The sequence below is a fragment of the Olea europaea genome, unplaced genomic scaffold (assembly GCF_002742605.1).
Source record: "Olea europaea var. sylvestris unplaced genomic scaffold, O_europaea_v1 scaffold661, whole genome shotgun sequence".
NCBI classification, from domain to species: domain Eukaryota; kingdom Viridiplantae; phylum Streptophyta; class Magnoliopsida; order Lamiales; family Oleaceae; genus Olea; species Olea europaea.
The window spans coordinates 453204-474271 of NW_019264985.1; the positions used below are offsets into that span (position 1 = coordinate 453204).

At 35.9% G+C, this 21068-nt stretch overlaps 3 protein-coding genes across 5 annotated transcripts; 1 reads left to right on the top strand and 2 right to left on the bottom strand.

Moving 5' to 3' along the window:
• Nucleotides 1-2217: 2217 nt before the first annotated feature.
• Nucleotides 2218-15420, top strand: LOC111390210 (ADP-ribosylation factor-like protein 8a). 3 transcript variants are annotated; one of them, XM_023015217.1, is made up of 5 exons: nucleotides 2218-2783; nucleotides 9903-10684; nucleotides 14836-14917; nucleotides 15034-15066; nucleotides 15153-15420. In XM_023015217.1, the coding sequence occupies exons 3-5, from the start codon at nucleotides 14855-14857 to the stop codon at nucleotides 15342-15344; spliced, it is 288 nt and encodes a 95-aa protein (XP_022870985.1). In that variant the 5' UTR covers nucleotides 2218-2783; nucleotides 9903-10684; nucleotides 14836-14854; the 3' UTR covers nucleotides 15345-15420. The 3 variants fall into 3 exon arrangements, with proteins under 3 accessions (XP_022870985.1, XP_022870986.1, XP_022870984.1); XM_023015218.1 differs by lacking the exon at nucleotides 9903-10684; XM_023015216.1 differs by lacking the exons at nucleotides 2218-2783; nucleotides 9903-10684 and adding an exon at nucleotides 12442-12678 and having other exon boundaries at nucleotides 15153-15412.
• Nucleotides 15421-16191: 771 nt separating this feature from the next.
• LOC111390228 (uncharacterized mitochondrial protein AtMg00810-like) lies at nucleotides 16192-17509 on the bottom strand. Its single transcript, XM_023015235.1, has 4 exons — nucleotides 17495-17509; nucleotides 16671-17418; nucleotides 16385-16463; nucleotides 16192-16291 (listed from the first exon to the last, which is right to left on the bottom strand). Exons 1-4 carry the CDS (start codon nucleotides 17507-17509, stop codon nucleotides 16192-16194), a joined length of 942 nt encoding a protein of 313 aa, XP_022871003.1.
• Nucleotides 17510-17892: 383 nt separating this feature from the next.
• Nucleotides 17893-20238, bottom strand: LOC111390229. The gene is made up of 4 exons (XM_023015236.1): nucleotides 19780-20238; nucleotides 19550-19698; nucleotides 18159-18290; nucleotides 17893-18108 (listed from the first exon to the last, which is right to left on the bottom strand). The coding sequence occupies exons 1-4, from the start codon at nucleotides 20003-20005 to the stop codon at nucleotides 17893-17895; spliced, it is 723 nt and encodes a 240-aa protein (XP_022871004.1). The 5' UTR covers nucleotides 20006-20238.
• Nucleotides 20239-21068: the final 830 nt, after the last annotated feature.

A 21068-nucleotide genomic window follows, 5' to 3' on the forward strand; every position in this document is an offset into this window, starting at 1 on the left:
AAGATGCCCATTAGCTCGTGAAAGCATTTGTTGGTCATCAAGTTGCTCACTTTCAATTGCATCAACTCCACAATCAATGTTAGCACAGAAAAAAATCTTTACAACCAAGGTAAAGTTCTTTTTGTGCTTCTTTCAACAACCTTTCATACTTATCTATCTCTTGCCCATGCATCTTAGACATCTGATTATATCCCAATGTATCATCATCAAGTAATACTTCATCTTTTTCTAATACCTTTTGCTTATGATGGTGCGAGGCATGTGGATACATATCATTAATTATATCCATTACTTGATCATTATCAAAATCAGTGCATCAATCAGACTAGAGTTGCTAAACAAGTTAGTGGTAAAAGAACCCGACATGGCCCCCGATCATTCACCATGACGATTACATTTAGTATAATTGTATGACATCCCATGCATGAACAAGTGTTGTCAAATTTCACTTACTGGCCTCCAAGAGCAATTATAACGCTTTTGACACAAGCACTCAAAATGACTTGGATGATTGACACAATTGCTTGCAACTCTAACGAATTCCTCAATCCTTAGCAAATATTCAGCACTAGTTCTATCGGGATTATGTATCCAATTTCTATCCATAGTGTAGCCGCTATATATGACTCTACAAATGAAATGATATACAAAAAGTATAGGTCAATCTAATAAAAATTTAACGTGAAAGTTCAATTATGAAATTTTTAGATTTGTTCAGTTAACAATATACATCAAAGCACCAACCAAAGTAAACTAGTTGTTTATAACATCATTAAAGATTTTACACTATCAAACAACTTGATGATAGCCTACTTGAATTTACGAACTTACCTTATTGCAATTTGAATTGAAGGAAGCTCTGTTATCTAAAACTCTTTGTACAGCCCCTACAAATTATTTTAACTAATAATCAAAATTGTCTATTCAAATGAGAAACAATACGATACAAAATTAGGCCTAAAATAAACATGAGAATATAATTCTTCATCATTAATGATTCAAAATACGAAGAAAGATAATTTTTTCCATCAATATGATATATTTAAAGACAATATGGAAGAATACATCAGATAATTAGGTGCAACATGTCATTCATCATAATTTATCACCTACCTAAAACTATCATAAATAATATGCACTTTAAAAGGAGGCACTTGGAATCAATTCGGAACCAGCAACTAAAATTAAATTGTTCACCCAATTTAAAAATCTTTTTAAAAAAAAGCACATTACGATGTGGGTAGTCAATTTCTAAAATGTCATGAATGATCCTGCCCCTCATATATTTTATTTCGTATTCTTCCAAAATTCAGAGGGCAGTATCAAATGTGGCTTCACCCTTGATTGTATCACAAATAAGTATATGTAAATTACAAAGAAATGAATTACAAGCAGATCATGAAATGGAATTTATCACCTTGAAATTAAAATCAGAAAAAAATATTAAAATAAATCTTTTACAATCACAACTCCAATTTCACTCCCCCTAAACATAATGTCACAATTGATCAATTCCATTTCAATAAAACAGAATTTCTTTGAAGTTAATTATACCTTTTTTCTTCAAAGAAGTAAACTAAAACTACCATGAATACTTCAAAATCCTAGCGACTGCATTCGGTTTTGTTAGGTTTTTAATTGTAATTAGCATTCTATGAACAAAAAAGAACTTAGTTAAACATGTCTAAAAGTTAAGGCGTGAAGTGCAATATTGTATACTTGAGTTGGGCTAGGGTTTGAGCTTGGAAAATTATGGCCCATAAGTTAAAGTCTATTTATATAGACACGCCAATGAACTAAACCAAAAAAAAAAAAAAAGAGGGCAGCCAAAATATATTGATGTATACGTCTCCAGCCGGAAAATAGAAGAAAAAAGGGTTGCTTGCTGCTGAAGGAAATAACTAGAAGGCTGCCTGCTGTGAAATATATCATATATATATACAAATTGTGGTAGTTTTTCAAGAGTCAAACATGGTGGCTAAATTATATTATACAAACAAGAAAAAAGGCAACTGTAGGAGATAAAAACTATAGAAAACAGGGTGTTGGCTACTGAAGATATATCTACATAGAATTGATAAAGTCAGTCAACTGCTGGGAAAGAATTAGTGGGTTGGAAAGTTGAATTAAATACATATATATACGCCCACAGAAAGTCGAAAGTTGGAAGAGAATTGGAGTCCCAATTTGGTAGTCAAACATTGAAGTTCCAAGGTGGAAAGAGATATACTTACCGGAACCAAAAGCAGGCAAAGGAGGCTGGGAATTGGACTTCTTATAACAAATAATGGGCGGCTGTTGAAGAAAAATAGAGAAACATATACATATTATTATTGAAGTGATCCAAGGAGAAATTAATTGGTGATTCCATCTATATCACTCTGGTTATCTAGCAACCGTGTTTTGGAAAACATCAAATCCATAATTCAGAACACCATAGTTCCTTAATCTTTTGAGGAACGGACTCTCTCATTGGGGATTGAGAGAGGTGGACGTCAAGCGCAGTGAATTTGACAAGAACAGACGGTTCTTGAAATTCCACTTGGTGATACAATCAGCTAAGAATCAGGAGGCTGTAGTGGACAACAGATTGGAATGCAGAAGGTAGATTGGAAAATCTAGTAGGAGACTAGTTGCATCTACGACAGTAAATCGTGAGACTGGAACATTTGGTCTGATTGGGTACGAAGTTTGGGAACTTGTACTTGCTGAATTGGAATAGTGGAAGTCACTGGCTTGGTCCCAGAGTTTTACCCACGTTGGGGTTTCTCCGTCATCATATCGTAAGTTGTGTTTTTACTGTTTTATTTACTTTACGCATTACAAACAGGCAGTTCAACCTTAGGAATTAATTGGACTTGATTGTTTAATCACCTAGATGACTAATAATAAGTGGCTTATTGCATTTATTAATTAATTTGTAAAATTTCGCATAAACACCTATTCACCCCTTCTAAGCGTAATTTGGGTCAAACTACGTTATTTCATGTGGTATCAGAGCCAAAACTCGAGTCCTGGCCGATTGTTGTCTAGATGAGTCAATACTGCCTGTGCCTTCATATTTTGACAGAAGCAACTATGCCTACTGGAAGGTTAGGATGCATACTTTTCTTAAGTCCTTAGATGAACGTGTTTGGGTGAACGTACAAAATGGTTGGAAACCTCCTTCTACAACTGTGTCAGGTGTTGTCAATCTAACTGATTTTTTACGTTGGACTAAGGAAGAATTAGTTGATTGCAATTGGAATATCAAAGGACTTCATGTCTTGTTTATGGTCGTGTCTCCCGAAGAATTTAGGAAAGTATCAATGTGTGAAACTGCTAAAGAGGTATGGGACATTCTAGAGACTACGCATGAGGGAACTAAAACTGTAAAAAATTTAAAATTGCAAATGATAACCTCTAGGTTTGAAGAAATCGGGATGAAGGATGATGAATCGTTTGATGAGTTTTATGCAAAATTGAATGACATTGTAAACTCTAGTTTCAACCTAGGTGAAAAGATTTCCAAGTCAAAAATTGAGAGAAAGGTTCTTTGGTCTTTACCCGAGAGATTTAAACCTAAGGTTATGGCGATTGAAGAGAGTAAGGATCTGGGCACAGTTAAGATAGAAGAACTCGTAGGATCTCTTCAAACCTATGAACTCACCATCTCACAACCTAAGAAAATCAAGTCTATAGTGCTGAACACGATTAGAGAAGAAGAGTCTGAGGCATCTGACATAGAAACCCTTAGAGATGAGGAAATAGCTTATTTCGTAAAGAAGTTCCAGAAAGCTTTAAAGGGCAAGAGATGGCCCCAAGACAAAAAGAGAAGAGCCCCTAGTAAATTTCAAAAAGAGAAGTGTGATAACCAACTGCTAGGAATTCTAGTAAGAAATCTCAAGTTGTTAGGTGCCATAAGTGTCAGGGATTTGGGCACTATAGGAATAAATGCCCTAACTTTAAGAAAAATCTAAAAAAGGAAAGGAGTAAGGCATTAGCTGTGTCATTAACTGATGATGATTCAAGCTCAAGTGATTCCTCCAACGGTGAAGATGAAAAGGGTTATATGACTTTTGTGTCTACAGTTAAGAGTGAGTCAGATAAGGACAGTGAGAAGGTTGAAAAGGATGTAAAGAGTGAGAAGTCTAGTGAAGATACTGAGGATGAGGCGGATATACATGAGGCTTACCAAATTCTATTTAAACAGAGCCTCAAGATCAAAAAAGTAAATAAGGCCCTATTTAAAAAGGTAGGCGAGCTTGAGAGAGAGAAAGAGAGACCCACTAATGATCTTCAGGTCTCATCTAAAAACCTTAGTGAGTTAAAGTGTGTCAATGAGAAGCTGGAGGACAAGGTTAAAAGACTAACTTGTGAGTTAGAGAAATCTAATACTCAACTACAGTCTTTTATGAGTGGGACTAAGAAACTAGACGACCTGTTAGGAATGAACAAACCAACTCGGAATAGGCAAGGTCTAGGATTTGTGAAGAGTGATAGCAACGTAACTAGTTCATCCAAGACCACATTCGTGCCTGCTTCCAACTATTCTAGCATTTCAATCAATCGTGAATCCAAAAGTAAGAGTGTTACTGAACTGAATGCCACTAGAGCCCATAAGAATTCTACACCAAAATTTCAGCACCAACAATCACATGCATTTGAGCCTAGGCTCATACCCACTTGTCATCACTGTGGTGCTTTAGGACACACGAGACCTAGGTGTCATAAGCTAGCAGATAGGAATAGAAGTCAGGATATCCCTAGTCAAGTAAACTTCCTTTCAAATCAGGTTAGTCACTTAACTGAGATGGTGACAAAATTGACTAGGATTACCTCGATCTCTAGAAAAGTTTAGGTCAAGAAATTTGATGTGGATAGGTATTGTGAGAATTCAAATTTTTCTGTAGCTCATGTTGCATATAAGGCTCAAAATACATATATATGGTATCTTGATAGTGCTTGTTCTAGACACGTGTGGTAATAAGACCTTATTCTCTACCTTTGATGACTGCAACAGTGGTGTAGTTACCTTTGGAGACAGGGGTACGGCACCTATCCGTGGTAACGACACCATCAACATATCTGGACTTCCTACTATATCTAATGTGCTTTATGTAGAGGATCTTAAGTCCAATCTATTGAGCATTAGTCAAATTTGTGATGCTGACTATAAAGTGAGTTTTGTTCAAAAGAGATGTACTATTTATGACTCTTCAGGTGGTGTTGTCCTTGAAGGTGTTAGAACGCCTGATAACTGTTATGGAGTTCTCTCAAACTCTAACTATGTGTGCAGCAGTGCTAAAATTGATATGTCCGAACTTTAAAGACTCGGCCATATTAATTATAAAAGCATGTCAAAATTAGTCAAAAAGAAAATTGTTGATGGTTTACCTAAAATTGAACAAAATGAAAATGTTGTGTGCAAGCCGTGTCATCAAGGAAAACAACTTAGGATAAATCATAAACAAACATCTACAATCTTGACAAACAGACCCTTAGAACTTCTCCATATGGATGTAATGGGACCTTTTAGGATTGAGAGCCTAGGAGGTAAACGTTATATTCTTGTTGTGGTAAACGATTTCTTTAGATACACCTGGATTGAGCTACTAAGAGAAAAATCTGAGACTTGTGATTTGGTTAAATCCTTGTGTAAAAGACTCGGAATTGAACAAAATCTTTCCATTTCTAGGGTTCGAAGTGATCATGGAAAAGAGTTTGAAAACTCTAATCTTGAAAACTTCTGTTTGGAGGAGGGGATTCAGCATGAGTTCTCCTCAACAATCACTCCACAGCAAAATGGGGTTGTTGAGAGGAAAAATCGAGTGCTACAGGAAATGGCTAGAGCCATGATTCACGACAAGGATCTAGTAATGCATTTCTAGGGTAAAGCTATTAATACTGCTTGCCACATAGTGAACAGAGTATACCTGAGACCGAAAACCGATAAGACTCCTTATGAGATCTGGAAGGGCAAGAAGCCTACTGTTAAATACTTTTGTGTGTTTGGCAACAAGTGCTACATTCTGAGGGACAGAGAAAACTTAGACAAGTTTGATTCCAAAAGTGATGAAGGGTTTTTTCTAGGGTACTCTAAGAACAGTAGAGCCTATCGAGTATACAACTTACGTACTCAGAATGTCATGAAGTCTATAAATGTTGTTGTTGATGATGCTTTCTAAAGGAGAGAAAGTTGAAAATGGATTAGGTTTAGATGATCTAAGTGATGATCAAGGACCCACGACTAAGGATAAAGAACAATCAATTCCAAAATCTCCGCGATCCCCAAAGGCATAGACATTTCTGTTAAAGATCCTTCACCTAGTGAACAAACTAAGCTTCCTAGAGAACCATGATCCAGGGTCAAATCTAACCATCCTAAGGTCAATATCATTGGAGATCTGGATGAAGGTATAAGGTTAAGAAAGAGAGTTCTGAATAACCTAACATATACAAGTTATGTATCCCAGATTGAGCCTAAGAAAGTTAAGGAAGCTCTTAAAGATGAATGTTGGGTGAATGCAATGCATGAGGAGCTTAATCAATTTGTTCGAAATAATGTTTGGTATCTAGTGCCTAGGCCTGATGATTGCAATGTGATAGGTACTAAGTGGATTTTCAAGAACAAGACCAATGACCAAGGAACCATAACAAGAAATAAGGCTAGGCTAGTTGCTCAGGGGTATACTCAGGTTGAAGGGATAGATTTTGATGAGACATTTGCCCCTGTTGCACGTCTTGAGTTCATTCGCATCCTTCTTGTGGTTGCTTGTACTTTAGGGTTCAAACTGTATCAAATGAATATCAAGAGTGCCTTCTTGAATGGAATACTTCAAGAAGAGGCATATGTTGAACAACCCAAAGGATTCATCGATCCTAAGTTTCCCCATTATGTCTACAAATTGAATAAAGCCTTATATGGTTTGAAACAAGCTCCTAGAGCTTGGTATGACAGACTCACTGCATATCTCATTGATCATGGTTTTTCCCGAGGTGGTGCAAACAGAACTCTATTCATTAGACATATTGAAGAAACCATAACTATAACACAGATCTATGTTGATGATATTGTGTTTGGCTCTCCCATTAACTCCCTTATTCATGAATTTGCTGAATGTATGAAACGAGAATTTGAAATGAGCATGGTTGGAGAGCTAAGTTACTTCCTTGGCCTTCAAGTAAAGCAAACTGACTATGGGTTGTTTATCTCTCAATCAAAATATGTCAAAGACCTAGCTAAGCGATTTGGACTGGATAGTAAAAAACACATAAGGACACCTATGAGCACGAGTTCTAAGTTAGGTCATGATCCTATAGGTAGAAGTGTTGATCAGACATTGTATAGGAGTATGATAGGTAGCTTACTCTAACTACCTTACAGCCAGTAAACGTGACATAGCTTTCAGTGTTGGCGTGTGTACGAGATTTCAGGTAGATCCTAAGAAATCCCATTTTAGTGCAGTGAGACGTATCATTAGGTATGTGAATGGGACTGTAAATCATGGGATCTTATATTCCAGAGAGTCAAATCTTGAACTCGTCGGCTATTCTGATGTCGATTGGGCTGGAAATGCGGATGATAGGAAGAGTACCTCGGGTGGATGCTTCTATGTTGGTTTTGTACTTGTGTCATGGACGAGTAAGAAACAAAACTCAATTTCTTTGTCTACAGCCGAGGCAGAATACATTGCAGCCGGTAGCTGCTACACTCAATTGCTTTGGATGAAGCAAGTGTTGAGTGATTATAGGATAAATCAGGGCACCATGACCGTGTTTCGTGATAACACCAGCGCTGTCAACATCTCCAAAAATCCTGTTCAACATTCTAGGACTAAACATATTGATATTCGTCATCACTTCATCCATGAACTTGTTGAGTCCAATGTGGTATCCCTTGAACACATTGCTACAGAAAATCAACTTGCAGATCTGTTCACTAAATCTTTAGATGGTCTGAGGTTCGAGTCACTTAAGAAGGTTGTTGGTGTTTGTGTACCTCCTTGACCAGTTTTATAGTTCATTCATGTACAGCTCACCTCCGTGTCCATTTTTACATTCATTTCATTACATGTTCATTTTGTTTGCATGTTTCTTCTTCATATGTTTGTCATCTCATCATATAAAAAATAAATAAATAAATGAGGTGACACAACTGTGTAGCGCATTCATGTTAAAATAAAATATAAATAAATAAGGGAAAATTTCTACAGGTTGATATATAATTCTGAAACTTGTATGTTGTGGCTGTGTATGAGCTAAAATGGATAAGTTGTAGCATTATTTTCATTGCTTGTTTAGGTCATCATGGAGTACTTAGTATAGGTGTCTTCATGTACCATCTGTACTACACCCACTATGAATTTGTTAGTGGAACTCTACCGTGTGCGTGAGATTTGGGATGACTGTCACATGTTAATAGGGTAACTTTGAACATGAATTGACCAATTTTTAGTAGACCTAAACCCGAAAATAATTCTCCCATTATATGAAAGCTCATATCTTAATATTCTTCTTCGGGGCCTATTTGATTCGAGCAACTAAGCCTGTGGGGTCTCTTAATATCTGGTGCCTATGGTCAATTGAATTGAGTTAACCGGCCTAAAACTCGCTACTAGGGTCACCTTAGTCGCCTAATGGAGAAGAACCTGCACTTAAGATGAAAAATTAATGAGCTAGAAAAATGTGAAAAATATGAAGAGCTGGAATAATATGAAAATCTGAAAAATATAAAAGCTTATAGTAAGAAGAAGATGAGTAAAAATGATACGTATCGGTCCTACTGCACATTACATGGTTTGACTTTCATTAGTAGGAGAATATACTTATTGGTAGTGATTGGCATTCCCTTCTCACAAAATTAAGGTTTGGAGTCCCACATGCATTGGAATAGTGACACTTTCACACATGAGTCACTTGTATTTTTTTACTCCATTCTAATCTGAACTGAGTATGTGGGAAGGTCTATGACTTATTGGTTTTATCTTTTCATCCTACCAACTGCATTTTTAAGTTATTATGTGATATTGCTCAGATTGTACTTAACACGATACCCTTCAGCATTTGTGACAAAAAGAGGAAAAGAAAAGTGTAACTGAGGGGGAGACATAGATACAATGATTTACTGCATAACATTTAAGAGAGTTCGCAGTAAGGGGGAGCGTTGCATTGCATTGCATTCTATATCATATCCATTGCTGTTTGAGTTTTGATATTTAGTGATATTGGTGTTTCGGTCGGTGTTTTGATTAGCATCAATGTCATGTCTCAAACTAGCATGTTGAATTGTGATTAAATGCTTTAATATTTATATTTCCTGTATCACGTGCTTTTACACTGGGTATGTGAGGTTTTAATACAACAAAGAATGCAAGACTCAATGATTCGAATTTTGTGTAATTTAGGTTTTTAATTGATTGTAATCCCTTGACTTGAATTTGTATAGTTTTGTCACAGAATGTCAAAGGGGGAGATTGTTAGGTTTTTAATTGTAATTGGCATTCTATGAACAAAAAAGAACTTAGTTAAACTTGTCTAAAAGTCTAGGCATGAAGTGCAATATTGTATACTTGAGTTGGACTAGGGTTTGAGCTTGAAAAATTATGGCCCATAAGTTAAAGTCTATTTATATAGACACGCAAATGAACGAAACAAAAAAAAAATGGAGGGCAGCCAAAATATATTGATGTATACGTCTCTAGCCGGAAAATAGAAGAAAAAAGGGTTGCTTCTTGTTGAAGAAAATAACTTAAAGGCTGACTGCTATGAAATATATCATATATATATATATACAAATTGTGGTAGTTTTTCAAGAGTCAAACATGGTGGGTAAACTATATTATACAAACAAGAGAAAAGGCAACTATAGGAGATAAAAACTATAGAAAAGGTGGCTGAAATTGTCTCATATATATGCACAGGAATTGAGGAAGACAAGATGCTGGCTACTGAAGATATATCTACATAAAAACACAAAAATTGAGTGGTTGAATTGATAAATTCAGTCAGCTGCTGGGAAAGAATTAGTGGGTTGCAAAGTTGAATTAAATACATATATATACGCCCATAGAAAGCCGAATGTTGGAAGAGAATTGGAGTCCCATTTTGGTAGTCAAACATTGAAGTTCCAAGGTGGAAAGAGATGTACTTACTGGAACCGAAAGCAGGCAAAGGAGGTAGGGAATTGGACTTCTTAATTAACAAATAGTGGGCGACTGTTGGAGAAAAATAGAGAAACATATACATATTATTATTGAAGTAATCCAAGGAGAAATTAATTGGTGATTCCATCTATATCACTCTGGTTATCTAGCAACCGTGTTTTGGAAAACATCAAATCCATAATTCAGAACACTGTAGTTCCTTAATCTTTTGAGGAATGGACTCTCTCACTGGGGATTAAGAGAGGTGGACGTCAAGCGCAGTGAGTTGGACAAGAACAGACGGTTCTTGAAATTCCACTTGGTGATACAATCAGCTAAGAACTAGGAGGCTGTAGTAGATAGCAGATTAGATTGCAGGAGCTAGATCGGAAAATCTAGTAGGAGACTAGTTGCATCTACGATAGTAGATCGTGAGACTGGAACAGCTGGTCTGATTGGGTACGGAGTTTGGGAACTTGTACTTGCTGAATTGGAATAGTGGAAGTCACTGGCTTGCTCCCGGAATTTTACCCACATTGGGGTTTCTCCGTCATCATATCGTGAGTTGTGTTTTTACTGTTTTATTTACTTTACGCGTTACAAACCGACAATTCAACCTTAGGAATTAATTGAACTTGATTGTTTAATCAACTAGACGACTAATAATAAGTGATTTGTTGCATTTATTAATTAATTTGTAAAATTCCGCATAAAAACCTATTCACCCACCTCTAGGTGATATTTGGGTTAAACTACGTTATTACAAGTTTAAAATGGGGAAACAAAAGAAAATAATAAAAACTGTAGTAATCAAGCATCATTAAAAATGCAAAATTTCTGTTTGAGAAAAGATATATTTGAATAATTAATTAAAGATTAAAACTGTCATATAAATCCAATAGTTCAGATTAAACAAATTCTTTGAATTTCAGAAAAATCAATAGAAACACCAGATCTAATTACACAAAGTTGAAAGGTTAATCAAAGATTAAAACAAAGCTAAAGGCATACCTTTAAGACTGCTTGAAGAACACAATCTGTACGTAAAAGATTAAGCAGGAATTTATTGACCAAAAGTCAATACTGTGATAGATGAAGAGATTGAGATTGCAACCATGGGATCCACAAGAAATTTTGAGGGTAGGCAAATTGAATTAATTAGGCTTTCGTAGCAATCAATGATGAAGTTAAGCCAATAAGCGGGAAGAATTTTTGGTGAAAATTTTTAGAGGCAAATAGAGAGTGGGTACATATGTGGTGGATTTTTAGAGTTAGCATGCTTTGATATTTTTTATTTTGATAAAAAAAAATAATAATTATACTTTCTCTTTATCTTTTCATTTTTTCATCTTTCACTTCAAATTACTTTTGGGAGGGACAAAAATTATAAATATAAGCAAATTTTTCCTGCTAATTAATTATTAGCGTACTACAATCATGTCGAATATTATGTCTACAAAAGATATATCTTGCCCATAAATGTTTATGTCTGGTAAAGAAAAAAGAAAAATTGTAGGCACAATGCATCCTACTATTGAAAAACTTGAAATAAATCATAGTCCTAAAAACATCTTTTTCGTGGGGAAAAGTGAACTTCGCCTGCAAATCTTAAGTTGTCAATAAAAATTTTGTAGAAAATGAGATCTTTCACTTCAAATTACTTTTGGGAGGGACAAAAATTATAAATATAAGCAAATTTTTCCTGCTAATTAATTATTAGCGTACTGCAATCATGTCGAATATTATGTCTCCAAAAGATATATCTTGCCCATAAATGTTTATGTCTGGTAAAGAAAAAAGAAAAATTGTAGGCACAATGCATCCTACTATTGAAAAACTTGAAATAAATCATAGCCCTAAAAACATCTTTTTCGTGGGGAAAAGTGAACTTCGCCTGCAAATCTTAAGTTGTCAATAAAAATTTTGTAGAAAAGGACTAAATTTCTTGTAATATACTAAAAATTTAATTTTAATGACTACCAGACAAGGACATAAAATCTAGAGGGGTGTTATAAGTCCAGGACCACATGGGTCCTATATGGTCAGGGCTCCATTTTCATGTGACCTTATCAAGGAGTCTTTTCTTAAAATCTATTTGTTATCAACCAATGGGAAGGTGCCATTAGTACACGTCATACACATGAACTTCAGTGCGTCGCTCTCATAGTATCACGCTCCCTTCTAGCGAGTCAGAGGAGGATTCCACATTATGGACCTTTATAATTGGTCCACGAATTCAATGATACAGCGAAATCTATCTGGCCCAGATGAGGCAAACCCGTAAATTTTATCAAGTTTAGTGGCGAAGATGATCCAAGATTTTCGCCTGCCACTCATCATTGGCATGCTAATTTTTGAACATGAATGCAAATTTGTATCTAGTCTAGTATATAATCATCAATTCCACAAATATCTTTTTGAAAAGAAGACGAATAGAGAGAGATCGATCATCTCTTTGAACTCAGAAAACTCCTCTCTCTCTCAATTCCGTCTTCAATTTTTCGTGCTGACAAGATATGGGGGTTTGGGAAGCATTTCTTAATTGGCTCCGAAGGTTGATTTCAAAATTTACTCAACAGAACTTTGCATTATTAATATTTGTAGCATTGAATTTATTTTTTATTTTTTCTTATGGACTTAAGTAGTGAATCGTCGGTTATGAATCGGGTAATCTATGACAAGAATTTCTAGGCTGATTTATCATGAAAGTTTTTTATTTTACATTGAGGAATTTATGGCTTATTTTTAGCTGAGATCTACTTTTTGTTTATTATTTGAAGTTTTCTTCTTACCATCTCCCCCCAGAAATTTAATTTTTGAACAGTGGTGTTCTTTGGGAAATTAAATTTAGTAGCTTTGTGTTGTTTGCTTTTATCTTATGTTACTGTTACGATTAATTTGCAAAACCTCCCGTTTTTAATTGTGTCTGGATAATCTTGGCATTCAGTACGTGATTGAGCATTTTGGGATTATTATGTTAGATATGACTATTACTTTGTACTTTTTTTATACAAATATATAGACTGTTAATTCAGCAAATCAGTATTTGTCTAATTAAATCTAATAGTCGATATTGTGTAAATTGTGTTTATTCAATAAAACCAGTGTATAGCTTAACCAGACATTCTTGAATAGGATTTGAATCAGTGCTCATATTAATGAATAAATGGCTTTTTTTTTCTTTCTTTTTTTTTTTCTTTTTTTTTTTTTTTTTTTTTTTTTTTCTTTTTTTTTTTTTTTTGTGCGCTCCATTTTACAAGTATTTACACAATCCCAAATTTGCTTTTTGTTAATCATTATTACTCTGGCCATGTTCACCGCTATCTTTTCTTCATATTGATTTCTCTTGGTTTTGATAATTCTACTTTGCAAATTAGTTTTGCGTTGTTTACAGACTTCTGAACCATGTTCTTACAATTTTCTTGTTTCCTAATAGCTGGGTGATTTTCTCATCTATTCAAAAATTGCTAGGAACATGCTATTACAGATCATGATCCACCATACAACTAATGATGGTTTACACTTTCATTAAGTTGGGAAATGCTTCCATTACCGTTAGAATTAGGTGGAATTTCCACTGCTCTAGTTTTTCCAATGCTGGTTTGGTCACAGCCTACTGCTAATTTAACTAGGCCATACAAGGTTGTGGAAGTTAAAAAATTCAGTTGAAACTATGGAAAAAAACAACAAGAGAACTAGAGAATCAGATTACTACACTGGTTAGACCAATTAGCAGATTGGTTGTTATAGTATTATGCTTGACCCCAGTAACCCTTTGTAATGTTTCTTAAGATTCTCAATTACCAGTTTACGCGTAGTAGTTCTTGTTGATGAAAGTAATCCTTGACCTGCTATAATTCGGTAAATATATTATTTTTCCTGTCTTTGAATGCTTCATGTTTATGCTTTTTTTAATAACTTTCAGTTTCTTCTTCTACATCTAAGTTTTTATGAGCAAAAATGTCCCATGGTGTTATCACATTTCACAATTAATGCGTACTATGTCTGGGACTCTAGTTACTGGTTAGTCAGATAACATATTATAGCAAACTCATGGTGTGCAACTATTTAGTTGAAAGCTCGAAAGTAAGAACAACTGATCAAGCATCGTTTTATTACCCAATCAATCATCTTCTGAACGCAATTAAGTAATAAATTTGCAAATTACTACATTGTAGAGAATTGAGTGTCGTTGTTCATATTGATGGCTTGGCAAGCTTATTGCTTCAGGGTTATCAGCATTTGGAATTCTCTGTCAAAATGTATTACAGTCCAACTGATTAGATGATGAGCTAAGCTAGCTCACAGAATAGTGTTATAGAGTTTGAACACATAAAGTGTGAAGTTTGGCTGAAGTGCTACTGATTTGTCTTGCCTATTAATGATTGTCCATTAATCTCTTACGATTAAGTTTCATTGGATGATAAGATAAAATATCAGTTCAATATTTTTGTGCTGCTACGAGATAGTTGACTATTAATTTAGCTTCACATTTGTTCCTGGAAATGAGTTCTATTAAGGTTTTTAAGGGGAATAAGTTTTGGCTAGGAACTTTATCTGACAGGAGCATAGTATGAAATTCTAGGAAATTGTCTTTCAGATAAATTCAAATAACTGTGCATTTATGTTTTTACTACAATATATTCCTCCCATGGTATATGAGATTGCTTTCAATCTGGCTTGACTTAATATATTGTTTATGTGGTTACAGCCTCTTTTTCAAGCAGGAAATGGAGCTTTCATTGATAGGTCTTCAAAATGCTGGAAAGACTTCACTTGTAAATGTTATCGCTGTTAGTAAACAGATCTTAATCAACTTGTCATGCATATTTGCAGAGTTATCTAGTTATTTTTATTAGTTGATTGGTGAAAGCGTTTGAGTGTTTTCCTTTCTTGCTCTATCTCCCAGACTGGTGGATATAGTGAAGACATGATCCCTACGGTTAGTTGTCTCCTTGAGCTTTGGCTTTATAATCATTGCTTACTCTCATGACTGTGATGATATGATGATACTGTATTGTTTTTCAGGTGGGATTTAATATGCGGAAAGTGACCAAAGGAAATGTCACAATAAAGTTGTGGGATCTTGGTGGACAACCCAGATTTCGGAGTATGTGGGAGCGGTACTGTCGTGCCGTTTCTGCTATTGTGTATGCAACTTCTCTCCACCTCATCTGTCATATAATTTGTTACGAGTACTTGTTGGTTTCATGGCACTAAACAAAGTTAAGGCCTCGTTTGATTTCCATCTTTCTAAGAATGAAAATGAAATATATGGTCGTTACGAGATCCACACAAGAGATAAAAAGTTAAATATGGTGACTTGATGTGATGGATAACGGTCATATTTTTCATTTTTATGGCTAATGAATGGGAATCAAACGTGGGCTAAATCTTAGATCAGGATCTTTCTAAATTTTGTCAAATGTATATCCTGTCATTCAAAGCCTTCTGTTGTGAAATCTCTTAGATATGCAAAGTAACATTTTATCGCTATAAGGTGACATTGTATTGTAGTTTTTGGGTATTTTGACCCACACCAAAGTAATAATACTGGAAGTAAAAGATTAAGCACGTAGAAAATAGAAAATAACGAAGGATTATTCACCAAGTTCAGCAATATGCCTAATCTGGGGGCTCAGAGATCAGTCCACTACCATGTGCAAGAATGACGTCCAAGAAAGAGTACAATGTTCCAAAGACCCAAATTAGAACTTGATTTGATCCTTGATCCCAGAGGATCTCCCAAATGGCAACCTTTAATCAACACATACACCAAAACCACAACCTCACCACCATACAAGTTTATTTGTTGTTCTCACAGGCCAAAAGTTATTGTAGCATAACTATTTTCACGGGTTTTCAGTAAAGGGATTAGGATCTCATGAGACATCAAACCAATAGAATTAGGAAGAAGATGAGAAAAACCCAAAGATTTAGAGAGAGAAACATACTCTTAACTCTCAAAACTCAGAAACTAAAAGAATGAGTCAAACCGTCACAACCAAGAGCTATAATTATTAAAACCAAGGGACTAATCTCAGCCATTGATAGTCCAAAGTTCCTTTCAATTAGCACAACTCAAGTGAAGGTCAAGCAGCCAGTCGGGGTTGCCAAGTGACCATCCACATTCAACTAAGCCATAAGTGAAGAAAGACAAATATATCCTTCATAAGTTGTGTATTTGAGAAATACGCTTTTCATATTACTTTAGTATGGATTTTACTGAAATGATTTAGAACCTAAAAATACACATGTACATCTTAAGTCGGGAAAGGATTACTTTCAATATGCCGGAATCCCATTCATTGAACTTCATCTCTGGCTGTAGGTTAGGGCCTAAGAATGATTAAAATCCACCTTAATTTCAGTGGTGTATCGTATTGTATTATATAGAGCTTTACAAGATAGTATAAATGGAATACAAATCAATAATTTACAATGAAATGGAAACCGTGTAAATGAAATGGAAACCGTATAAATTAGCCTCCTTCAATTACGTGAGGCAAGGGCACGATACTCAGATTCACAGTTGGAACGAGAGACAGTCGGCTGTTTCTTGGCACTCCAGGAAACTAAATTGTCGCCAAGAAGATAGAATAACCAGAGGTCGAACGACGAGTATCCGGCAGTCGGTCCAATCAGCATCAGAATAGGCTACAAGAGCACCAGGAGAAGTGGAAGGGCGAAAATGTAGGCCATAGTGAATGGTGCCTTTAACATAGCGGAGGATGCGTTTAACAGCCAGAAAGTGATCATTAGTGGGAGCGTGTAAGAATTGACTGACAGAGTTGACAGCATGAGCAATGTCGGGCCTTGTGATAGTCAAGTGCTGTAGTGCACCGACGAGGGATCTATATAGAGTAGGGTTTGAAAACAGAGAACCATCAGCAGAAAGATGTTGAGAAACAATCATGGGCGTGTGAACAAGTTTACTGTCAAGTAATTGAGCTCGAGTAAGAATGTCCCGTACATATTTGAGCTGACTGATGAAGAGACCATCAGAAGTTGGAGTGGCTTCAAGACTAAGAAAATAGCTGAGAGAGCCTAAGTCTTTAGTGACAAACTCAGAGTTAAGTGTACGAGTGAAGCGGGCAAGAAGTGAAGAATTGTTGCCTGTAATAATGATATCATCAACATAAAGAAGTAAATAGATAATATCGGACTTTTGATGAAAGACAAATAGAGATGTGTCCGCACGGCTGCAAGAAAATCGAAGGCGAATAATAAAGGAACCGAAGCGCTGAAACCAAGCACGAGGGGCTTGTTTGAGACCATAGAGAGCTTTCTTCAACTGGCAAACATGGTTTGGAAAGCGAGGATCAATATATCTTGAGGCTGTTCCATATAAACTTGATCAGTAAGAGTACCATTGAGGAATGCATTTTTGACGTCAAGTTGATGAAAGGGTCATTTTTGTGTAACAGCGAGAGAGAGTACAACCCAAACAGTAGTAGCCTTGATTACGGGACTAAAAGTATCAGTATAGTCAAGACCAGGGACCTGTGTATAACCTTTGGCAACAAGGCGGGCTTTAAGGCGCTCAACAGATCCATCAGGTAAGTATTTGGTTCGGAATACCCATTTGGAGCCCACAATGTTGGTGTTGGCAGGGCGAGGTACCAAAACCCAGGTGCGATTATTCTATAATGCATGAATTTCTTTATCCATGGCAGCAAGCCAAACAGGATTTTTAACAGCAGATTTGAAACCTTTGGGCTCAGTTGATGCAAAAAGAGCAGAAAGAAGACCAAAAGAGCCCAAAAAACTAAGATTGGCTGGGAGCAGAAAGAAGACCAGAAAAGCCCAAGAAACTAAGATTGGCTGGATATCGAGTCTTGAAAATGCTAGCTTTAGCTCTTGTAAGCATAGGATGAGTGGCCAACGAGACCACTGCAGTAGGTGTGAGATCTGCACGAGGTTCAAGAGGAGATGAACTTGGAACCGAAGTCTGTAAAGAGGTACCTGCAAGAGAATGAGGATCCTGCAAAGACTCAATCACTGGATCAGTACACATAATACATGGATTAGAACTGGATTGAGTGAGTTGTGAAGAACGAGTGTCAGGGAGTGGGGGAGGTGGATCTGCATGGGTGAGGCTAGGTTCCAGAAAATTGGAAAAGTTAAGGGAGGATATGGGTTGAGCCCTAGAAGCTCCTGCCTCATCTGAAAATTGCACCAAGAAGACAAGATAGATTGATCGTTAAATAAAAGACGCGTGAGAGCAACGATCACCAAACCGTTCTTGGTCTAATTGGTTCAACCACATTTGTATACCAAATTGACATGCAAAACTGAGATTTCTATCAAGTATGATGAATTGGGTTTTTTTAATTTAGTTTGCTGCAACAATTTATTATGATTATACTTTCATCTGTTGCATTCACCATTCTCTTGTCATACAAGTGACTTAAGGCCTAAAGTTGCTTGTTCAATGGAAATTTAAGTCTATGAAGCAAACTCCTTCAACCAAAAGTTTATTCTTTACCCAGACCTACTGCTTTTCTTTTGGAGTCTCTTGGTTGTTCTCCGATCTTAGCTATATATGAACTGTTTAGTTCTATAACAACCAATATCATATTCTAGTCAACAGTTATTTTCTCTAAAGTCAAAAATTAGTGTGTAACGCTCGTGTAACCTCTTTATGATTGACATTTAACCCCAACATATGCAGTAATGTCGAGTGGACTCACTAATGAAAAGTCCCGCGTCTGGTTTTTTGCGAGTGTTCACGAGTAATTGTAAACTATTAACTCAACATGATTATATGTATTGTGATACTTTCATCCGTTGCAGTCACCGTACATGGGAGAAACAAAGTTGCCTAGTAAAGACATCATTTGAAGTTTATAAAGTTACGTGCAATACAAATTTTTTTGCACTGATATAATACATAGAAGAAATAAATGGCCCTTAATTACGTAACCCCACTACTTTTCTTTTGGAGTCCATTGGTTGTTTTCCGATCCTATCTCATATAGAATGCAGTTAGTGCTATTGTTAGTTCAAGTTTGACAACATACGTTATATTGTACTCAATTTGAGTAATACCTCTTAACGCTATTACCCCCACCACACCCCCACATACAGCTGGGTCTGCCCAACCAACGAAAATCCCAAGGTGGAGTCTAGACAGGGCCGTCGGAGACCTCTCTGCGACTGGGCTGATCTCACATGGTTGATTAGAAATCCATCCAAAGAGAATAATGTTAAGTGGTCACACTCGATAAGTTTAATTAAATAAATCATGTGACATTAGTGAATCTATTATTTAATGATATGCAGTTATCACTTATATTGGTGCTTGACATCCATGGTGTTGCATAGCATTACTTATCCAAAGAACTATGAATTAAAAATTCAACAAAATTAACAAAATCAACCGTAGACTTGTGATGAATAGCATTATTCTTGTTGAAGAATACCTCAGTGGAGCTACCATTTGGTAATCTCGAGTTGGAGTAGGGATTGGTACCAGGCTGTCTCTTGTTTTGTTCTAAATCCAGTGCTCCTCTTTCCTTGAATAACTTGCCTAGCTTTTCACTTTTCTTGGCGGCAAACTCTTTCAATACATCTACGCCACCATGAAACAAATTAAACCATTATTTTCAACAACTGCCTTAATTGGATTATCATAAGATTGTAGGGTACCAACCTTCAAAGGTGATGAGTCGATAAACTTGTCCAATGAGCAAAGTGTCATCTGGGCGTAGAAGTTTGAGCTGATTCACAGGTGAGGTGATTACTAGAGCAACATAATGGCCAGGATTGGAAGTCATGACCTCACTAGCACTCACCGCCCAGTAAAACCTCTCCAACTTGTTACCGCCCGGATGTTGAATCACCACCGTCGCCGCCTCCGCCGCCTGGCAATTTCCCATTCTTCTTTTCTCTATGAAAATGGAAGAGAGACAGGGACTCTACCCAGAAATCAGTTACCAATGGTATTTAACTTTTCCGAAGAAGAAAAGAAAAGAAAATCTTACACCATACGCATTAATTACTGTATTTAACTAGAATCCGTTGGGAGATATGAGAAGAAATTCTGTTAATGATAGAGCGTGTATAGAAAGCATAAATAAAGAGGGGATTGACCTGATCTGCCAAACCACCTGAAAATTTTCAGGCGTTAGTTTTTTTATGTTATTTATGATTTTGCCCTTGCTAGTGGGTGGGCAGTGAAACGTGGGGTCCACATATTAAACAGTAATTCAATGATGGTCAAGCATGTATTATTTGGAATTAATTGGGAACCAATCATGTTACTTTAATGGGAAAATTTCACCATGGATCTTCAACTTATTGACCTATAATAAGTTTATCCCCAACTTTTGAAAATGAGTAAGGCCACTCAATTTAGTATGACGTTTGAAAAGTCAAAATTACTTCTGAAATTAAGAAATTGCTTTTAAATATATTTGAATAATTTTAAAAAAATATTTTCTTAAAAGAGCTCTAAATTAATCTTTTGTCTTCTATTGTAATTGAGCAATCAGCTCTTAATGAAAGAAATTTCTTCTAATCTTCAATAAATTGTAACATAGCCGATGGCCCTCATGAAGATGGATTTCATTTAGGATATTCAGTCAGTAAAGAAAGAAAGTCTAACTTTACGAAATTACACATGCAAAGACAACGTAATGGTTTACAAATAAATTTCATGAAAGATTTACTAATCAACACCAACTTGCTCTCAAACAATAGGTTGAGGACTAGTAGTGAAATTTTCCCTTGTTTAATATTCATCTCAATTGCCCACTCCAAAAGATAAAAAGTAAAAAAGTAAATTCTGTGACCTTGGATTTGTTTGTAAGTTTACCTTTTTTGCTTAATCTTCAGTCTGCCATCATTTTTCCCCAATAGAAAACAAACACTCTTCTTGAGAGTCGTACCAAAAAGCAGAAACTTTTTGATGGACACTTGTGCGTGGAATAAAGCTACTTA

Coding starts and splice junctions, on each gene's coding strand:
- LOC111390210 (XM_023015216.1), top strand. CDS start 12,641: ATGGGGGTTTGGGAAGCATTTCTTAATTGGCTCCGAAG. Junction 12,679..14,835: donor TTTCTTAATTGGCTCCGAAG/GTTGATTTCAAA, acceptor ATGTGGTTACAG/CCTCTTTTTCAAGCAGGAAA. Junction 14,918..15,033: donor CACTTGTAAATGTTATCGCT/GTTAGTAAACAG, acceptor TCTATCTCCCAG/ACTGGTGGATATAGTGAAGA.
- LOC111390228 (XM_023015235.1), bottom strand. Junction 16,464..16,670: donor GTGCCAAGAAACAGCCGACT/GTCTCTCGTTCC, acceptor AATCATTCTTAG/GCCCTAACCTACAGCCAGAG. Junction 16,292..16,384: donor ATCCTTTCCCGACTTAAGAT/GTACATGTGTAT, acceptor CAACTTATGAAG/GATATATTTGTCTTTCTTCA.
- LOC111390229 (XM_023015236.1), bottom strand. CDS start 20,005: ATGGGAAATTGCCAGGCGGCGGAGGCGGCGACGGTGGTGATTCAACAT. Junction 18,291..19,549: donor CAAATGGTAGCTCCACTGAG/GTATTCTTCAAC, acceptor TGCAATTTTCAG/ATGAGGCAGGAGCTTCTAGG. Junction 18,109..18,158: donor TTCACAACTCACTCAATCCA/GTTCTAATCCAT, acceptor GAGTCTTTGCAG/GATCCTCATTCTCTTGCAGG.